Source organism: Anomaloglossus baeobatrachus, chromosome 2 (genome assembly GCF_048569485.1).
Source record: "Anomaloglossus baeobatrachus isolate aAnoBae1 chromosome 2, aAnoBae1.hap1, whole genome shotgun sequence".
NCBI classification, from domain to species: domain Eukaryota; kingdom Metazoa; phylum Chordata; class Amphibia; order Anura; family Aromobatidae; genus Anomaloglossus; species Anomaloglossus baeobatrachus.
In genome coordinates, this window is record NC_134354.1 from 640395809 (window position 1) to 640409771 (window position 13963).

General features: G+C 53.6%; 1 protein-coding gene across 1 annotated transcript in view; it reads right to left on the minus strand.

Moving 5' to 3' along the window:
- KMT2D (lysine methyltransferase 2D) overlaps positions 1-13963 on the minus strand; it is a 385659-nt gene that overhangs the window by 52808 nt on the left and 318888 nt on the right. The window contains exon 45 of the mRNA XM_075333879.1: positions 967-1013. Within this exon, the coding sequence (XP_075189994.1) occupies positions 967-1013 (47 nt within the window). The remainder of the gene's footprint in view (positions 1-966; positions 1014-13963) is intronic.

Consider the following 13963-nt stretch of genomic DNA (forward strand, 5'->3'; position numbering starts at 1 on the left):
CTCCTGTGTATGGAAGGGGTTCAGAGAACCTGTGAGGTCCGGAGAAAAATGACAAGGTTAAGGAGTCAAAGGAATTCCCAGGATTGATTTCCGCTGTGACGTGGCAGACAGGAGGAGGGAATCCGAGCATCTACAGTAACGTGACTGGGAGAAACTCGAACTCTGTAGTCGGGTACTGGGTAATCATTGCAGTGAATCATGGGGAGGAGAACCCCCATGGGGGAGGGCTCCTGAGAGACAAAAAAGGCACAAGACCTGGGATGTATGACCTGGAGTGGGAGAAGGAAGGCCCTTTCGAGGGAGACCTCAAGAAGGGCTCGGACTAAGTCGTTGGCTTAAGCGCTAGCCGACCAGGGGAGGGACGCCTATTCCTGGAAGTTGGCAAGGAAGATGGGAGAATGACGGGAGAAAGAATAAAACATTCTTAATATTATTCTAAAACGCGTCATCACGTCATAACTAGAAGTGACGACGAGTGGAAGGAAATGAGCGAGAATATGTGAGTCTAAATGGTCTGGCAGGACCTCTGCTTGAAAAGTGCAGGGATGCACAAGCGGCTAAGACCAAGCGGTGGAAAGCGGACATGGAATCTGGTATGGCGGAGACTACAGAGAGATCTAGCATATCTCCAAGAGCCATCTAGAATGGCTACGAGGGAAGTGAGGCAGACCCGGGACAGAGGAAAAGAAGACCCCTCTTGGCCTGAAACTGAAGCAGGTCATGTCTAGGTGTTGGCGAAGACCACTCGCTGTAGTGTCGAGTGTTCGGGTGGAAACACCCAGTGGCCTGAGTAATCAGGGCTCCCTGGAGGATTCTGTTGCGGAAAGAGGACAGAAGACAAACATTGGAACCTACAACCTGTCCAGAAGAGTGAGCCCAATGACTTGGCCATCAGGATACTAGAAGTCCCTTGGGGAGACTGGTCCTCCGTGGAATCGATGATTGGACGCTCCTGTGTCTGGTTCTTAACTTCATCTGTTGACTGAGAAGGGACTGAGGAATCTGAACTCTATCTGAAAGAGAGAGAATGTAAGTAACGACCTATGGATTTGGATATGTACAGTACCTGGCCGGAAACCTAGTGGAGGGCGCAGCCAAGGCTGGTCTAAGCCAAAAAATAAGCGGATACCAAAAAATACTATGAACCACCCGAGGAGGGTGGCAGGAAGTAAAAAAAGAGAATTTTGTTTACTTACCGTAAATTCTTTTTCTTATTTTTCCGTCATGGGAGACCCAGACCATGGGTGTATAGCTTCTGCCTCCGGAGGACACACAAAGTTACTACACTCAAAACGTGTAGCTCCTCCCTCCCAGTATATACACCCCCTGCTAGCCAGTCCTAGCCAGTTTAGTGCAAAAGCTGAAGGAGGACATCCACCCACAAGAAGAGACAGAGTAAAAACCGGAAGAACCGGAACCTCTGTCTACAACAATAACAGCCGGTGAAGACACCGGAACAAGAAACCTGCCAACAGGCAATAGGGAGGGTGCTGGGTCTCCCATGACGGAACTATAAGAAAAAGAATTTACGGTAAGTAAACAAAATTCTCTTTTTCTTTATCGTTCCTATGGGAGACCCAGACCATGGGACGTTCCAAAGCAGTCCATGGGTGGGAATAAACAGACAACTGAGAAGCAGGCAAAACCTAACTTCACAAATGGGCGACAGACGCCTGAAAGATGCGTCTGCCTAAGCCCGCGTCTGCCAAAGCATAAGCATGGCTTGGATAGAGCTTCGAAAAAAGTATGCAGACTAATTCGAGCTGCAGTCTGACAGACCTACTGAGCCGTAGCCTGGAGCCTGAAAGCCCAAAAGGCACCGACAGGTCTGATCAAATGTGCTCTGATCCCCGGCGGGGAAGGCACTTGAGTACACTTGTTGGGCCTCGGAAATGGCCGACCTAAGCCAACGACCCAGGGTCGGCTTAGATGCCGAGAGACCGCTACGCTGACTAGCGGTCAGCACCAGAGAGAGGTGCACTGCTTAATAACGGCGGTGCAAGACACATAGATCCGGAGCGCCCGCACCAGATCCAGGATATGCAACGCTTTCTCAAACTATGAACAGGAGCCGGACAAAAGGAAGGCAGGAAAATTGCCCCGGATAAGGTGGAAGCAGTAACCACCTCAGGGAAAAAAGTCCGGAGTCGGACGGAGACCACCTTGTCTTGATGAAAAAGGCCAAGAAGGGGGTGACTCCGAGAGAGTACAGCTAGAACTCTCTGGCGGGAAATTATAGCCACTAGAAGACTACTTTCTGTGAAAGATGAAACAAAGAAACCTCCCTAAGAGGCGCAAAGTGGGGGTTTCCGGGAACCGGGAGGACCGGATTAAGGTCCCAGGGCTCCATAGGCCGCAGGAAAGGCGGAATAATGTGAGATGCGCCCTGAAAGGAGCGCACCGGAGCCAGCCGGACGATACGCCGCTAGCACATACTGACAGAGCCGAGACCTGTCCCTTATGAGGGATAGTCCTAGCTGTAAACCGGACTGTGAAAGAGACAGGAGGGTCGGCAAGGCTAAAAAGGTCAAAGGACACTTTGAAGCTCGAGTCATAGCGGAGATGACTTCAGGAAGGATACCAGAAGTCGCCAAGATCCAGGACTCAAGATCTACGCCGTCAATCTGAGAATCCAGAATTCTGACGGAAAAAACGGACCCTTTTGAGAAAAGGTCTGAACGGTCCGGAAGATGCCATGGCAATCCAACGGACAGAAGGAGCAGGTTAGGGTACCAAGCCTGCCTGGGTCAGTCTGGAGAATGAGAATGACCCGACGGCCCCCTTAACTGATCTTGCGCAGGACTCTGGGCAAGAGGTAGAGACGAAGCTGGGATCAAACATGAACCAGTGTGCCTACCGCAATGGACCACGGTTGGACAGCTGAAATAGTCTGCCTCGCAGTTTTCACATCTAGGATGTGGGCTGCGGATATGGTGGACTAGGAGTCCCTTGTCCACTGAAGAATGATGAGCCGCCAAGATTGCCAGACGGCTGAATGTCCCGCCCTGGAAGTTGATGTAGGAAAACGCTGTCACGTTGTCCGACTGGACTCGAATGTGCCTAGCCGCCAACAGATGGTGAAGGCTTAGAGAGCTAGAAATACAGCTCTGATTTCCAGCACATTGAACCAGAGGGCTGAATCGGACAGAGTCCAAGCGCCCTGCGCTCCACGGTGGAGATATACTGCTCCCAAGGCGGAAAGACCAGCACCCTGGTGAGGATCACCCGGGACGGGGCTAGGAAGGAGCATCCCTGAGACAGAGTGGCCGAAACCACCACTGCAAGGAGTCCCTGGTCAGTGGCGAAGCCACCACTCCGAGAAGGAGGGAGGTCGCGTGTACAGCGGAAACCCTCCAGTCTCAGAGGACGCAGGAGAAACTGGGCAAGGAATCGCTTCCATTGACGCCACCGTCTGACCAGCACCTTATTTGGTGTCTGATAGAACGACGTCGACCCGGAGGGACTACTGATCGACTAAGAGCAGCTTCACAAGTGCCGACAGAGTCTCGAATTGCGTCCCTGAAAACCTCTGGTGCGAAGTCAGAGTGGACCTGGACAGAATGACAAGCCACCCGAATAGATTAGAGTGGCGAGAGTAAGCGAAGTACTCTACTAAGAGTCTGCGCTGGATGAAACCCCGAGAAGAAAACCGTCCAGGGCAAACGATCACTGCCAACCCCTAGGGGTGCAGGACCCTAATCACAGCAGCCCCAAGGAGAATACTCGAGGGGCCGTGGCTAACCCAAAGGGAAGAGCCACGAATTGGACCACTCCGATGGCAAAACGTAGTCAACGCTGGTGTGAAACTGCGATTGATCCTTGCCGAAAGGCATCCCTGATGCCGATGGCTGCTAGGGAATCTCCTTGGGTTCTTGATTGATCCGGTGAAAGAAGGGAATTTTGTTACTTACCGTAAATTCCTTTTCTTCTAGCTCTTATTGGGAGACCCAGACGATTGGGGTATAGCTACTGCCCTCTGGAGGCCACACAAAGCACTACATTAAAAGTGCAAGGCCCCTCCCCCTCTGGCTATACCCCCCCGTGGTATCACGGGTTCTCCAGTTTTAGTGCCAAAGCAAGAAGGAGGAAGCCATTAACTGGTTTAAACAAATTAACTCCGAATAACATCGGAGAACTGAAAAACCGTTCAACATGAACAACATGTGTACCCGCAAACAACAAAAAAACATCCCGAAGGACAACAGGGCGGGTGCTGGGTCTCCCAATAAGAGCTAGAAGAAAAGGAATTTACGGTAAGTAACAAAATTCCCTTCTTCTTCAGCGCTCTATTGGGAGACCCAGACGATTGGGACGTCCAAAAGCTGTCCCTGGGTGGGTAAATAAATACCTCATGTTAGAGCTGCAAAACAGCCCTCCCCTACGGGGGTGTCACTGCCGCCTGCAGGACTCTTCTACCTAAGCTGGCATCCGCCGAAGCATAGGTATGCACCTGATAATGCTTGGTGAAAGTGTGCAGACTGGACCAGGTAGCTGCCTGGCACACCTGTTGAGCCGAAGCCTGGTGACGTAATGCCCAGGACGCACCCACGGCTCTGGTTGAGTGGGCTTTTAGCCCTGAAGGAACCGGAAGCCCCGCAGAACGGTAGGCCTCTAGAATTGGTTCTTTGATCCATCGAGCCAGGGTGGCTTTAGAAGCCTGCAACCCTTTGCGCGGACCAGCGACAAGGACAAAAAGTGCATCGGCACGGCGTATGGGCGCCGTGCGGGAAATGTAGATTCTGAGTGCCCTCACCAGATCTAGCAAACGTAAGTCCTTTTCATACCGGTGAACCGGATGAGGACAAAACGAAGGCAAGGAGATATCCTGATTAAGATGAAAAGAGGATACGACCTTAGGAAGAAACTCCGGAATAGGGCGCAGCACAACCTTGTCCTGGTGGAACACCAGGAAGGGAGCCTTGGATGACAGAGCTGCCAGCTCAGACACTCGCCGAAGCGATGTGATCGCAACAAGAAACGCCACTTTCTGCGACAGCCGAGAAAAGGAAACTTCCTTCAGAGGCTCGAAGGGCGGCTTCTGGCGAGCAACTAGTACCCTGTTCAGATCCCATGGATCTAACGGTCGCTTGTACGGGGGCACAATATGACAGACCCCCTGCAGGAACGTGCGCACCTTAGGAAGACGTGCTAGACGCTTCTGAAAAAACACGGATAGTGCCGAAACTTGCCCTTTAAGGGAGCTGAGCGACAAGCCCTTTTCTAACCCCGATTGCAGGAAGGAAAGAAACTTGGGTAATGCAAATGGCCAGGGAGACACTCCCTGAGCAGAGCACCAGGATAAGAAAAATCTTCCACGTCCTGTGGTAGATCTTAGCAGAATTCGACTTTCTAGCTTGTCTCATTGTGGCAACCACTCCTTGAGATAATCCTGCAGATGCTAGGATCCATGACTCAATGGCCACACAGTCAGGGTCAGGGCCGCAGAATTCCGATGGAGAAAACGGCCCTTGAGACAGTAAGTCTGGTCGGTCTGGTAGTGACCCCGGTCGGCCGACCGTGAGATGCCACAGATCCGGATACCACGATCTCCTCGGCCAGTCTGGTGCGACGAGTATGACGCGGCTGCAATCGGATCTGATTTTTGCGCAGTACTCTGGGCAAGAGTGCCAGAGGTGGAAACACATATGTGAGCCGGAACTGCGACCAATCTTGCACTAAGGCGTCTGCCGCCAGAGCTCTGTGATCGCGCGATCGTGCCATAAATGCCGGGACCTTGTTGGTGTGCCGAGACGCCATTAGGTCGACGTCCGGCACCCCCCAGCGGCAACAGATTCCCTGAAACACGTCCGGGTGAAGGGACCATTCCCCCGCGTCCATGCCCTGGCGACTGAGGAAGTCTGCTTCCCAGTTTTCTACGCCCGGGATGTGAACTGCGGATATGGTGGATGCTGTGTCCTCCACCCCCATGAGGATTCGCCGGACTTCCTGGAAGGCTGCTGACTGCGTGTCCCTCCTTGGTGGTTGATGTATGCCACCGCTGTGGAGATGTCCGACTGGATTCGGATCTGCTCTCTTTCTAGCCACTTCTGGAAAGCTAATAGGGTAAGATACCCTGCCCCGATTTCCAGAACATCGATCTGAAGGGTGGACTCCTGCTGAGTCCACGTCCCCTGAGCCATGTGGCGGAGACAAACTGCTCCCCACCCCGACAGACTCGTATCTGTCGTGACCACTGCCCAGGATGGGGGCTATGACAATGAGGTGGGAATAAGCCACTATTGCAGAGAGTCCTCGGCCGTCAGGGAAAGGGAGACTTCCCGTCCAGGGAGGTTGACTGCCCATCCCATTGGCGGAGAATGTCCCATTGCCGTTGGCGCAGATGAAACTGCGCAAAGATAACTGCCTCGATGGCTGCCACCATCTTCCTTAGGAAGTGCATGAGGCGCCTTAAGGGGTGCGACTGGCCTTGAAGGAGAGACTGCACCTCTGTCTGCAGTGAACGCTGCTGGTTCAGCGGAAGCTTCACTATGGCTGATAGAGTGTGAAACTCCATGCCGAGATACGTTAGTGATTGAGTCGGAGACAGATTTGACCTTGCCAAATTGATGATCCACCCGAAAGTCTGGAGAGTCTCCAGCGAAACATTCAGGCTGCGTTGGCATGCCTCGAGGGAGGGTGCTTTGACGAGTAGATCGTCCAAGTACGGGATCACCGGGTGTCCCTGAGAGTGCAAGACTGCTACCACTGCTGCCATGACCTTGGTGCCCACCCGTGAGGCTGTCGCCAGACTGAATGGCAGAGCTACGAACAGAAGATGTTCGTCTCCTATCACAAAACGTAGAAAACGTTGGTGCTCCGTAGCAATTGGCACGTGGCGATAGGCATCTTTGATGTCTGTTGAGGCAAGGAAGTCTCCTCGAGACATTGAGGCAATGACGGATCGGAGGAATCCCATCCGGAACCGCCTGGCGTTCGCATGCTCGTTGAGCAGTTTCAGAAGCAGAACAGGACGGAAGGGACCGTCCATTTTTGGAGCCCCAAAGAGATTGGAGTACAACCCCTCGCCCTCGTTCCTGAGGGGGGCCAGGGATCTCCACTCCTTCTGCTCTTAGAGCGTCCACCGCCTGCAGCAGGGCATCTGCTCGGTGGAGAGGTGGGGCCGTTCTGAAGAATGGAGTCGGAGGACGAGAACAGAACACTGTCCTGTGCACGTGAGCACAATGTCCGTCACCCACCAGTCAGTGACCTGTGGCAGCTAAATGTCGCCAAAGGCGGGGGAGTCTGCCATCAACCGCGGATGCGGAGAGAGAGAGAGAGAGAGCTGAGAGTCCTGAGGAGACCGCCTTGGTAGCGGTTCCTCCGACTGCCTTCCTTGGGCGAGATTGAGCCCGGCCGGAATCTGAGCCCGTCTGAGGTTTTGTAGCCCTTTTGCACGAGGACAATTGGGACCTGCCGGAGCTTGGGAAGGACCGAAACCTCGACTGTACTTTTAGGACAGTATTAACAGGGTAAGTCGCAGTGCAGACATTGCGTACAGATGTCCCTGTTCAAGGTCCGCTGCGCAAGAACAGCAGAAAAGGTTAGGTTGCCAATACGGCTGTGGATGCCGGAGCAACCGACACGCCGATAGCCTCCTAGACAGATTTCAACCAGAGTCCATCTGTCTGTGAATGGCATCTTGAAGTGAAGCCCCATCTCCATATGCAAGCCTGGAGATTGGAGAATCCACCTTTGGACCCTGGGTCCCGCGCTGACCACGTCAGGGGAAAAAAGGGATAACGTGTATCCTAAAAACGTTTGGAGAAGACGCTTATCTGGTAAGCGTGGTGTTCCTGGACTGCTTCTCTGAAGTCAGCGTGGCCAGAAAAACACTCAATATCTGCGTGAGACACTGAAAAGGAACTTCTCCTGTTCGTCTCCTATCTCCACTGGGGGAGCTGAGGGAGAAAGATCCAACCTTCCATTGATGGACGGTATAGGATCATTCCGTATGACGTTACCACCCGGTGTATCCGGATTGAGAGCGATGTCAGTATCAAAGCCCTGAAGAACTGCCTTTTGGTCAAGTAGATTGCCCATGGGTGCAAGTCTCTATATTATGACTACTCCGTCCCTGTCCATGGACAGAGTTGACAGGAGGTTTCTTTGGCCCCAACTAGTAGAGCCCCGGCAGACGAAGTGCTAGAGACCCCGGCAGACCTACAGGGGAGCATGCACACAATGGGACGGTGTCATGAACAGCATCCCATGTAGTAAACACAGCACTGAAATCTGTGTTGCTTTTTTGCCGCTGCCGACTAGCTATCTAGAAGTATATAGCCAAGATTGGTGACCGTACATTGCAATGTATAGCATACAGGCATAAAGTACAAATGACCACTGCAGCACAAGCAATACAAGCAGCATAGAAGCCTGTGCCCTGGCACCCCTGCTCTTCTGCTGCTGTATACTAGTCATCTAGGGGAATATAGCCCAGAAGAGTGACCCTACAGTGCAATGTATAGCATACAAGCACAAGTACAAATGAACACTGCAGCACATGCAATCCAAGCAGCATAGAAGCCTGTGCCCTGGCACCTCTGGTCTTCTGCTGCTGTAGACTGGTCATCTAGGGGAATATAGCCCAGAAGAGTGACCATACAGTGCAATGTATAGCATACAAGCACAAGTACAAATGCACACTGCAGCCCATGCAATACAAGCAGCATAGAAAAAAACCTGTGCCCCAGCACCCTTGGTTTTCTGCTGCTGTAGTCTAGCCATTCCAGAAGAATATAGCTAAGACTAGCGACTGTACAGTGCATATCAGCATAAACACAAATGAACACCTCAGTCGTGTAAAACAAGCAGCCTAGAAAGCCTGTGCTTTAGCACACCTGCTTTCCTGCTGCTGATGAGTCGCTCCCCAAGCGGGCTATAGCGACCTATGTAGTTAAAAACAACACATGTATACACTGCAGATTTCAGCACTATATGTGCCTCTTACCGCCCGCTATAAGCGGGTGTATGATCGCCACCGTCCTGCCTTGGCGCCGAAAGTCCTGAAGAACTGCCAGTAATGGCTGCCGGCTTCTTCCCCAGCTCGTGTGAGTAGGGGCGGGCCGTGGGCGTGCCCCAAGGCAGAGCGGGAATCCGGCGCCCGACAGTGTGCAGTGAGAGGGCTGGAGCATGTAAAAAGGCTCCAGCCCTCGGCGCTGCTGATTGCTCAGCGCCTGTCCCCTTCCCTGAGTGACAGGGAGGGGGCGGGAACGAAGCGGCACTAGGCCGCAGAAGCCGGGGACTGGAGTTATCAGCGCCGCCGCCGTAAAAGCGCGGTCGGCGCCCAGTCCCCGGCGAACTACAAGTCCCAGCCGCGCCGCCGCTCCCGGAGCGTCCGGCGCGGTAGTTCCCAAAACACAAAGTCACTCAGCAAGGCTGCAGTGACTGTAACCCTTTACTGTCCCCGGCGCACTAGCACACCCAGCAAGTCTGGAGTGTGCTGTGCCTGTGTGTACGGGGACACAGAGTACCTGTAATGGTGCAGGGCCATGTCCCTGAACGGTACTCCAGCTCCGTATCCAGCAGGTTCAAATGGGTCTGTGGATGGAGGCCGGCGTCAGAGCTTTGAGGCCGGCAGGATCCCACTTCCACAGAGCCCCTCAGGGGGATGTGGAAGGAAAGCAGCATGTGGGCTCCAGCCTCCGTACCAGCAATAGGTACCTCAACCTTACAACACCATCCAGGGGTGAGAAGGGAGCATGCTGGGGACACTATATGTGTCCTCTTTTCTTCCATCCGAAATAGTCAGCAGCTACTGCTGACTAAAATCTGTGGAGCTATGCGTGGATGTCTGACCTCCTTCGCACACAAAGCTAAAACTGGAGAACCCGTGATACCACGGGGGGGTATAGCCAGAGGGGGAGGGGCCTTGCACTTTTAATGTAGTGCTTTGTGTGGCCTCCAGAGGGCAGTAGCTATACCCCAATCGTCTGGGTCTCCCAATAGAGCGCTGAAGAAAACACACGGAACAAGACCGAGACTCCATGTGAAAACGCCACACCTGACCATGCTTGAAAAGCTAAAGATCCAGGTCGGAAGGCACCGCCCTCTTCGGGGACTAGAAATAGATTTAAGCAAAAATCTCAGAACCGTTCCCAGTCGGGAACCGGAACAATTACTCCGTTGGCCTGCAAGAAATGCCACGGCCTGTGAGAAGGCGGCGGCCTTGGAGCCGGGAGGAGTTGACAGAAAAAATCTGTTTGGCGGGTGAACAGAATTCCATCCTGTAGCCATGGGAGATATAAACTCGCCCCCACTGAACGGAGACGTGGTAGAACCTTACGTCGCCAAGTGGAGAGAGCCTGCCACCGACCAGGGAGGTGGTTGGCGTGGCCAGATCGCTCGGAGGAAGCTGACTCCGAGGTAGCATCTCCTGCGGTCTTCTGAAGACGCAGCTTCAAGCCATTTGGTTCTATGAACTAAGGCCGAGCTAGAGGACGATCAGAAGGAGGAACGGAAACCACCGAAACCTCAACTGATTCCTGCCCTGGTTTAGGTTTGTGGCAAGGAAGAACTCTCGTCGCCGAGAGCTTCCTAAATTTCATCTAGTTGGTTCCGAAGAGACTGGTCCCACCAAAGGGGAGCCCAGCAAGGAACCTCTATAGACGCATCTGCCTTCCATTGCCGAAGACACACCTGCGGATAGCGAGGAAAGTAGCCAAAACCACCGCTGTGCGGTGTCCAGCATGGCAGACTTGGCAGAGGATGGAAAGACTGAAGTCTGGAAGTTCAGGCAACCGTCGTGGGCATAGAGTCCCTGTGAGGGAATGCATCTCCTCTGAGGAGCCATCAGCCACTGACATAACGGTCCGGGCTGCACCACCTGAGGTGAATGAGCCCACCTCTTGACCATCATTGGTGGACGGGGGAAACCCAGTCCTCAGAATCACGCTTCATGGGAAGCGACTGTCAGAGCGGACCCTGGGCTGGTTACAGGGGCCTGACAACTGGCGTGGTTAAGGAACACACGTTGTGTTCACCTAGATAAGGTAACTCCGGCGGATTGAGGTCCAGTACAAAGTTAATGTACCGTGGGATCCTTATAGAGGTGCCGTCAGCCACTGATACAACTATCCGGGCTGAAAGTCTGGACACCGGAGTGGCCACGCTTGGCGAATGAGTACACTCCTTGACCACCTCTGATGGGAGGGGGAGACAGGCAGCAGAACCCCGCTGTGGGATCTGCAGGACAGGCTGCGGGCTTGGACGCAGCGGGTTGAAAACTGGAGTGGTTAAGGAACACACTCCTCGTCTTGTTAAAGGTATACTGATGCCTTTTTGCCAGCGGGGAATACTCCCCTGATACAGGCGGATGGAGGTCCAATATAATGGACACAATCTAATCATTCGCATCCCCGTCATCTACGGACGGATCAAAGTACGTAAAGCAGCGTCCGAGCCCCTGATAGAGACATCCTCCTCGTCCAGTGGGTCAGCTCGTATCAGAGCTGCGGGACGGGGAGGACAGGGGACCCTGCGTCTCCCTGTCAGGAGGACGGGGTCTGTGAGCTTTGCTGAGCAAGCAGAAAACGCCCTGAGAAGGGGGTTGCATGCTCAGGGGATGCCGGGACAGCCGACCCCTGGAAAAAGAGATTCCCCCAGGGGTCAGCCACCGAACCCGGAGCAGCTGGAGGGACCATGCATGAGGCTCCAAGCTGAGGGGCCACAGCGGTTATGAGCTCGGTACAGCCGTACGAGACTACCAGCAGTGGATAATAAAAAACAGCCTGCAGCCTCGCTCTGTGAGACCTGCTGCAGAAGTGGGGGGCTCTGTCTAGAATGTGTAGAAAACACAAGACAGGGGTTCAGCCTGGGGAGACTCCAGGCTGAGGCACCACCACCTAAGAACCATGACAGTATGGGTCTGTGCCGGTTCCAGCCTTGGAGCTCTGCTCCTAGTGAGACATGCTGCTGAGGAGGAGGTTCTATAATAAAGAATTAACTCCTTCACGATGCCCTGATAGTATATAAAAGTGCACAACCAGAGGTTGTGACTTGTCAGGCCGCTGTGAGTGCCCCCCCAGGTTCCAAGCCTGGACCCCCAGCCAGGTATTCACTCCCTCTGCACTGCAGAGCAGCCAGCGCCGATCAGCGTACTAAGAACGCTGAGAAAATGGCGCTAGAGTGAGGGGGGAGGGCGGGGGTTAACCCAGGAGCGGGAATCGGAGGGCTAAGAAATGTACAGGGGAGGGAATCATCTCCTCAACAAGGAGTGTCCTCCCCTGTGCAGAGCGGCCGGCGGGCGGTGCTGCAGCGTCCCCCTGCATGACTGACATGCAGGGGAACGAGACGAAACTAGGCCGCGGCCGAAGCCGGGGCCTAGAGTTAAACATGCGGCCGAAAATCAGGCATCATCGGCGCGGTACACAGAAAAAAACAGTGGAACCGGCCGGAAACACAGTACAAGCAGCATTATCAAAGTCAAACACTGTCCCCCTAATAAAGTGCCCCACATTGCAGAAGGACCCTCTGAATAACGTCTCTATACTTAGCTTTGAGACGCAGGGTCCAGTCCCTGGTGGGGTGGGGGTCCAGTGCTCCGTCCAGCAGGGTCCTGTCAAAGGGCTGCGGATGGAGGCCGGTCTCCTGCAAAGCAGTGAGAACCGTGTTGGCTCCCACTTCAAGCCAGAGCCCCAGCATGGGATGGTGAAGGAGCGCGTCATGAAGGGCTCTTGCCCTGAATCAACCTTAACAGCACCGCCGCCAGGGGGGTGTGAAGGGACATGCCGGGGGTCCAGTGGACCCGCTTTTCTTCCAAATCTGTAGAAAAAATGAAAATCAAAAAAAAAAAGGATGCATGTGTGTGTTGTGATCCTCCTGACACAAAGCAAAAAACTGGCTAGCAGGGGTGTATATACTGGGAGGGAGGAGCTACACGTTTTGAGTGTAGTAACTTTGTGTGTCCTCCGGAGGCAGTAGCTATACACCCATGGTCTGGGTCTCCCATAGGAACGATAAAGAAACGGACAACATGCTGGTTAGCAGACAGAGCTGTACCCTGCTTACCTCATTTGGAAACCAAAATGACTGCTGCTTCAAGAAAACGGCGGAGCCAACGTACGGTCGAGAAGAAGCCTTACCTCGTGGTTACCTTACATGCATGTGCGAGGTAGGAGAAGGTCTCGAGTCACTGGGAAGCGACCAAAAGAGAGCTGCTGAGCCGCATCATGGGGTCCGTGCATGCTGCCGGGGTGAAGCACACGACCCTCTGGTTAAATGGTCGCGTGTAGCCTTACCTCAAGGTTACTCCAGACGTATGGATGCAGATCACTGGGAAGTGAGTAAATAGCTGGTGCAGGAAGGAAGAACAATGAACTGGTCCAAAGGACCATGGCTTACCTCCTGGTCACCTGACTGGATGGCTTGAAGTAGGAGAGAGTCCTGGGTCACTGGGAAGCAACCTATTGACAGTTGCAACCGTGCCGCATCATGGGGTCCCTGCAGAACCCAGTCCTCGCTTCAGTCGGAGATGAGGGAGATAGCTGACCCACTAGGTGACTCAGTCTGTTCGACTCTCTGGGTCGAGAGTAGAGAAACACATACCTGTTACGGTATCCAGCTTCTGGTGTGGAGAAACGTTAGCCCTTTGGATAGCGGGCAGGATCATCGATCAGGAGTACTGGCACTGAATGTGACAGCTGCTGCCGTGCCGCCTCATGGGGCAGAGATGGATGGAGCTCTCGCCTCGGTCAGAGATGAGAGGAAAAGTTGAGCAAAGCACTTAAGCCAGTTGCTGTATCTGGTTTCTGGTTCAGATAAGTGCTGGCCCAAAGGCTAGTGGGCAGGCTCATCAAATCACTGTCCGCTGTAGTATACAGGTGTATATAGAAACGCTGGCACACAAGATAGAGGTCACATGCAAGAAAACACTAGCACACCGGATGGTGGGTAGGTGCCTAGAGATACACTGGATAGTGGATGCTGGCATGGCTCATCAAATCCTTGTCACGCTGTAGTATACAGG